The sequence below is a fragment of the Plectropomus leopardus genome, unplaced genomic scaffold (assembly GCF_008729295.1).
Source record: "Plectropomus leopardus isolate mb unplaced genomic scaffold, YSFRI_Pleo_2.0 unplaced_scaffold1345, whole genome shotgun sequence".
Classification (NCBI taxonomy): Eukaryota; Metazoa; Chordata; class Actinopteri; order Perciformes; family Serranidae; genus Plectropomus; species Plectropomus leopardus.
In genome coordinates, this window is record NW_024614336.1 from 2,861 (window position 1) to 10,202 (window position 7,342).

A 7,342-nucleotide genomic window follows, 5' to 3' on the forward strand; every position below is an offset into this window, starting at 1 on the left:
ACAAGTGAAGAAGAAGCACCAGGTGAAGAAACAGCAGCAAGTGAAGAAGAAGCACCAGGTGAAGAAACAGCACCAGGTGAAGAAATGGGTGCAGGTATACACCCAGAAATATCCATAGGTATAGGTGGAGGACTAGGAGGTAGCAGAGGAAGTGGGGAAAGAGGGCGAGTGGACAGGTGTAAAGGACATGGCAGTCTTACAGGAGGATGCAAGCGTAGAGGAGGCAGCAGACTTGGAAAAGTTGGAAAGTTTAGAAAAGGGCGCAAGCCAAAAAGAGGAGGCAGCAGGCGTGGAAAAGTTGGCAAGGTTAGGAGACAATGCAAGCGTAGAGGAGGCGGCGGCATGCATAGGGGAGGCGGCAGGTGTGAAAGAAGCGGCCGAGTTAGAAAAGCACACAAGCCAAAACGAGGTGGTGGCGGGAGAGGATTGGTTAAGCCGCAAGGAGGACGCAGAAGCAAAGGTAAAAGATTAGGCTGGGGTGGAAGACAGAGCATGGGTATAGGAGGTGGAGGAGGCTGGGGTGTCATAGAGGCAGGCGTGGCTGGGGACTGCAATGATTCAGAAAAAATAGCTTTGTGCGGACCTGAGAATCTGAGCAGCAGCCCTACGAAGCTCATCAAAGACAAAACAATAGCTTAAATGAAAATTCAGCCGTTCAGCCCTCCTCATGCCGATGGAAAGTCGGATGAAGTTTTTAAAGTCCAAGAAATACCAGCGGAAGTTCATGGGAAAAAGGCGTTGCACTCATCTCCCAAACAATTGAAGCAAATGGTGACCAGGGTTCAAATGTTAAAAAAATGCATAATAAAACCACAAAATGTCTCCATACTGCTCATCAGAAGTAATCCAAGTGTCCTGAAGCCCCAATGTGACAAGTTGTTTTAAAAAACGTCAAAAGCCTTGTTGTAGCCTCTATGTATGCGTATGTAAACTGTGTGACTGAGGTCATAAACAACAAATCAGGTGGGGCACCTGCTCAAAATAACCAAAGCCGATCAATTAAAAATTGAATTTGGATGTCCCTATTTACAACAATGTTTTTGTTTTGAAGTGAATCAAAAAAGACAAAAGGAGGATTAACCTAAATTAACCTCAATATCTTTAGTGCTGGTATTATTGTAAACTGTGCTTCTGTTAAACCAAATCGTCTGATATTCTTTCCTCTCTGATTAAAACTTAGCTCAGCATCCATCTGGTCTGTCTGTGTGTCAGTCCTTCGAAAACATACAGCACTGTGTAGTTTCCTTAAAAATTAATGTAAGTCTAGAACTTTGTAGTTATTTGGTAGTGTAAAGTTAAAGGGATGCTTTGCCAGTTATCAACCAGCTTTGTATCATAACAAAAAGAAGGAGCGTTTGTTGTACTGGTGCATTCTAGTAGCTGTTGGTTTTCCAACTTTTGAACAACATTGAGCATTTGATTATTATTTTTTTGTGCAGTGTCAAATACTCACATTCATACCGCTCTGCACATAAAATGTGCTTTTCAAAATCAGGCAACAAAAAATATTACATATGAATATCATTTCCTACTTTCACTGAGATATTTTTTAGCCATCATCAGTCCTAATCATAAATATCAAATAGTCATTAATTTTCAGAATTTTAATCCTTTAAATGCCAGGTTTTTGTCATGATGCCACTATGTTTTTAGATGAAAAAAAAAGAACAAAACAGGACTTATTTTTAATTTAATGCACACAAAGAAGTGTTTTTTGATGATGACAGTCTGGGATATGTCAATGTTTTGAAGCAACATTGATTGTGACAGTGCAGCTAGTGGAAATAGCATGTATTTTCTCCATATGCCAAACATGGTTAACATTTTGTCATCAGGTGGAAAATAGTAAAAATAACAAATTCTAAGGCAAAAGCCCAGAAGACACTCAGAAATAACACAGCATTTTGTGTGTGCTTTGATGGCTGCGGGATCAAAAATTGCAGCTTGACTGGGTTTCAAAGGAGCATTTTTGTTTGCCTTTTTAGTCTGAATGTAACAATTTAGTTTTCACAGTGAAATTTAGACTTATTGTAAGAGCTGAGCTGGAAATTCACAGATTAAACAAAAATACACAATCTTGCCCAAAATGTATGCCATATGCATGAAATGAGACACAATTATCACAAAAAAGTCCATAAATTGTCACAAACAGTCCCTATGGGTTAATGCAGGTAGCTGGCACCGTTATGGCCTCTGGCTCCACCTTGTGGCTGTGGTATGCATGACATACAGCTCTCCATGACAGTTGAAATGGTTTGTATTCTGTTTTCTCACTATCTGCAAACACAGTCACAGAGACAAAGGTATCCCTGTACACTATGTAAAGCCTCTTCTGCAATAATGATTTCTTAACTGGAACTTCTGGACTAGTTTTTGTGACTTGACCAGTTACTACAGTGGTAGGTGGTTATTTCTGGAACGCAAATGTTTGATAAAAGTCACGGTCAGCCATCCTCTATATTGTACTTAACGTACTCTGCACTACTACAGACAATACTACATCCTGCTACTTTTAGTAATAGTAGTAATATCAAGTAATGGATAAGCACTGGGTGAGAGGGGTATCAGTGTTTTGGATCCTCTATGATAATGGTAGTAATAATAGACAGAGAGCATACACAGAGTGAAAACAAAATACATTTAAGTAAAAATCTTACCGTGCAGTTTTCCTTTGTCTGTCAGTCACTGCTTCAACTGTGGAGGAGATCACTCAGCGAAGCCCCATGACTCACAGCAAACTCCAGTTCATCTCATCCCATAGAAACAGGTCTACCAGGTACAGACCCAGGGGCCCAAAGTGTCAGGGGGCCCCCTGGCTCTCACCTGCAAAATGTCAAATGTAAAATTATGTCATCCTGATCTCAAAGAGACACAACAAGACCAGGAAGAGACACACAATGAGCACAAAAACAGGCAAAACAGCCATAAAGAGAAATAAAAAGACTAAAATAACCATAAGGAGATACACAAAGACACACAAGACCACAAAGAGATGCAATGTGACACAAAACAACAACAAAAACAGGCAAAAGATTACATAAAGACACAAAGCAACTGCAAAGAGACATAAAATTGCCCCAAAGAAACCAAATGTAAGGAGATGCACAAAGACCAAAGAAGCATAACAAGACTACAAAGAGATGCAAAGAGGCCCAAAGCAACAACAAAAACTGGCAAAGCAGTTATAAAGAGACAAAAAGTACTACTACAATACACAAAAAACCACAATAAGACACAAAATGACAAAAAAGGCACAAAATATACTAAAACACACTTAAACGAGAAACACAAAGACCACAAAAAAATGAAAAGAGACAAAAATTAACAATAAACTGATCAAAACAGACATAAAAAGACATCAAACAAAAAACAACCGCAAAAAGACACAAAAAGACTGCAAAGATTCATATCATAGCCATTTGTTTGCTTGTTTCAATATTGGGTAATTTTACCTTTAATAAGTTTAATATGTTCTTTATCTCACTTACTTTTCCTTTACTAACATTTAAGTGCAGGGCTTTACATTTGCTTGTAACAGTGTTTTCACAGTATGGTATTAGTACTTTTACCTAAGACCACGATACTCCTCCAAAACTGAGTAGAAGTATCAACTTTAAAAAAATGGGTATGCTAAAGTACAGTTGGCTAGCGGTGCTTTGAATGCGTACTTTAGCGTTACTTGAGTGAGCTAACTAAGTCCACTTCGCCCCTGTCTGATAAACGGCGGTGATGTTGAGGCCAGCAGACGCAGGTAACTGTCACACATCCGCTTCTCACAAGTCACTCACCTTCAGCCAAGCTAACAATTAAGCTAGTTCCAGCGCAGCAAAACACCGTTTTTATCAAATATAAATTAAAGACAAACTAAAATAAAGTCGCAGGTCGCTAAAAAAACACTTACCGCGGGTTTGAAGATCCATGTTACCCACAAAATAAATCCTTTATCCACCTGAAACAAACATAAACCGCCGAGGAGTTTGTTTACGCTCGAGCGCGACGCCCTCCTTCCGGGTTCAAACAAACATGGCAACCGGAAGTGCTCGCTTCTTCTTCCGAGAAATGTTTTTTTAAAGTAAGCACACACTTCTTTTCTTTCTCATTTTTTTTTTTGTTTAATGCAAGCCAAGATGATCAGCTATATGAAAATCAAAATAACATTAAAATATGAGACAGACATAGAAAGATTTTCTAAACATGTAATATGATATATATGAGTTAAACTGGAGTGAAAAAGTTTTCAATCTTTTATTTTTTTAAAAAAAAGCACAAAACATTTTTTCAAGACAGAAATAAGTGTTGTCAAATGACTATTTAAAAAAAACATATGAGATTTGTATTTTTTTTTGTTGTTGTTGTTGTTGTTGAAGGAACTATGAAGGATTTTTTTTTGTCTTTCATAAAAAATGTGGATTTATTTTTAGGAAAAAACTGACTGCAATATAAAAGTCAAATTCTTAAATGATTATGTTTTGCGAGAAGCATAGCCTATATTATTACCTATTATTAAATTAAATAGCTGTTACTGTAATACTTCCAATACTTAAAATGTGAATATGTTGATTTTTTTTAACAATTTAACAAAAATCTCAAATAAAACACACCATCACCCTATTGAGCCTATTAATAATCTAATGCCTGGCTATTAACTTATCTTCGGTAATGACAGTTTAATATTAGTAGGAAAAAAAGTGAAAAATGTATTAATAAATGTTACTAGACCGCTTTAACTACAACTCCCACAATGCCTTTATAGGCCGGAACTCACGTGATTTGATCCCACCGCTTCACGTGATCGTGTGGAGACGAAAACATGGCGGATGTGGAGGCAGCGAAGTCTCTGAGCGGTCTGCTGAACGGAATCGCTCAGAGAGTTTATTATAATAACGGAGAGATCACGGAGGAGCTGCTGAGGACCGAGTTATTCCCCGAGCTGCCGCGAGACGAGTTCACCGCCCTGCACGAGCGCATGAGAGGCCTCCTCAAGGTGAGACAACACCTGCAGCCCGGAGGCAACTCTGCGGAAAAGCTGCTCCAGTGTAACGTTTCCGTTACCATAATTTATCATTTATCAGAAGTTTAGACGTTTAGCAGCAGCTAGAAAGTGTCTTTGAAGTGACAACAGTGTTGAAATGTAACTAAGTACAAACCTCAAGTACTTAATACTCCACTATACCTCAGAAACGAATAATGTACTTTTTTTTACTGCACTACAGTTGTTTGAGAGCTTTAGTTACTTTACAGACACGTTACAAACACAATATGCTTTTCAAACCATGATGCATTGTTGAAGATTAACGCTTTGGGAATTATTATATAAGTAGCGTTCAATTAAAAGAACAAAAAAAAGGTCTCCAAATTTAAAAATGTTAAATATGTATAATATGCTGAGTATGTAAATGTACCATGTAACTATGCATGGTAATAATGATAATGATAATAATATTTCGAGTAAAACTTATCCAAACAGTTTTTGTCATTTCTCTGTGTGTCTCACCTGTCGACAGCAGGGGGCAGCACTGACTTACATACCTGTGTGTTTCAGTGCTGTTCACATTTTAGGATATTAACCCTTTGAAAGCTGGACTGACACTTTTCTTGTGCTGCCGTCAGAAGCAAACCTTTCACTCCTCCTGGGCAGTTTTTTCTTTATTTTTCGCTTTGAAAACATGAGGGGGAAAAGGCATTGACCAACTTGATTGGTTGTTATGTAAATTGGAGGAAAAAAGTAATTTGCAAATTAAATATAGAAAAACTAATTATTAGTATTAAATATTTGAAATTCTCTTGCAGAATTATTACTAAGCACTTTTCTTAGATCATTTGCTTATTGTCAGGTAATTTTCTTGTACTCTTTTTTTTAATATCTGGGCCATTTCTTCTTAAGTTGCTCATTGCCTTCTGAAAAGTGATGTCAGTACAGGTGTCAAAACCTTCAAAAGAAAGAAGATAAATAAATAAATACATACATTAATGATCAGTTGGCCTGTGTATATTTTTAAGAATAAATCCTGGCGGCATTATTCCATGCCGATTTTTTTCAACCCTTTATTCACCATTTGATGCATACAAATAGACAAATACAAAGTCGACATAGCGCTGATATTGGATTGGATATTGGATAAAAGTAAGAAAGCAACAACAATAATAGACATAAACATACTGAAAAAAAAAACAAAAACAGAAGAAAAACAAACGAAACACAGTGAAAGTTCCTGTCAGAGTTGCAGCAGGTTTCCATGTTGTTGGTCTGAGGTCTCGGTGGGGCCCCTCAGCTGATCGTCCTCCGTCTCTCAGTCCATCGCCGCAGCAGACATGGACCACGCCCAGCTGGAGGCCTTCCTCACGGCGCAGACCAGGAGGCAGGGCGGCGGCGGGGTGACCGCCGAGCAGGCCGCCGCCCTCTCCCGCTTCTGGAAGAGCCAGCGAGTCCGGGTGCGGGAGAGCCTGCTGGCTCAGAGCCGCTGGGAGCCCGGCCTCAGGGGCCTCTCCTGGAGGGTGGACCTCCAGACCGCAGCCAGCCGGGGGGACGCGGCCCACGGCGGCCCCGTGGCCCTGATGGAGCTGGAGCTGGGCAGAGCCGGACAGGTGAGACTAACGTCCCGTGTGTCCTCTCGTTGAGTCCCAGTCACCGGCCCCGTCTGCTGCTGCACGTTAACGGATCGGTGCCCTCACAAAGAGCATATTACCAGCTGCTGCGTTACAAATGTACGTCCCACGACTGTTTGTGTTTTCTTAAAAAAGAGCTTCTGAGTTTAAGATTAACCCTTTGAAGCCCGGAGTGTTGAATTCAGTCGGCAGGTTGGCAGGCAGAGTGGAAAAACTCGTTGGTCACAAACAAACCAACTGTTAATGGAAGTGGGAGCGCCGCTTCAGAGAGACTGTGCTGGAAATGACTGCAGGAGAGAAAATGATAAGCAGAATATACTTTATCGTGTCAGCACATGTCTGGACTTACTGCTGCGTTCACGTGCAGACGGCAGACGGGAGGTCGTTTTAGTAAAATTAGAAAATCAAAAACTGAAATCCTGCAGAGATGTTACAGGAAAAGTCTGGTGTTGTTTTTGTTCAGGCTGTTGTGTTTTTAATGTCATGCTGTGATTATTGTTTTTGTTAGAAGTTTGGAGGCATTACCTGTGCAGCGCTGAGTCCAAGACAATGTACAGTATGGGGACAAAGTGTACTGTATCGTATCGTATCGTATCGTATCGTATCGTATCGTAATAATGGGAATCAGCCCTGAAAAACCAATATCGGTCGACACCTAATAAATACAATATTTCAGCACGTGAAGGCAGCATTATCTCTGAGTGTCCGAGTTACTTTTTTGACAAAAGAGGCCGTT

At 39.8% G+C, this 7,342-nt stretch overlaps 1 protein-coding gene across 1 annotated transcript; it reads left to right on the forward strand.

The window, feature by feature from the left end:
- Window positions 1–4,803: 4,803 nt before the first annotated feature.
- commd1 (copper metabolism (Murr1) domain containing 1) lies at window positions 4,804–6,661 on the forward strand. The gene is made up of 2 exons (XM_042514200.1): window positions 4,804–4,984; window positions 6,295–6,661. Exons 1-2 carry the CDS (start codon window positions 4,811–4,813, stop codon window positions 6,616–6,618), a joined length of 498 nt encoding a protein of 165 aa, XP_042370134.1. The 5' UTR covers window positions 4,804–4,810; the 3' UTR covers window positions 6,619–6,661.
- The last annotated feature ends 681 nt before the right edge of the window (window positions 6,662–7,342 follow it).

Coding starts and splice junctions, on each gene's coding strand:
- commd1 (XM_042514200.1), top strand. CDS start 4,811: ATGGCGGATGTGGAGGCAGCGAAGTCTCTGAGCGGTCTGCTGAACGGA. Junction 4,985..6,294: donor GCATGAGAGGCCTCCTCAAG/GTGAGACAACAC, acceptor TCCGTCTCTCAG/TCCATCGCCGCAGCAGACAT.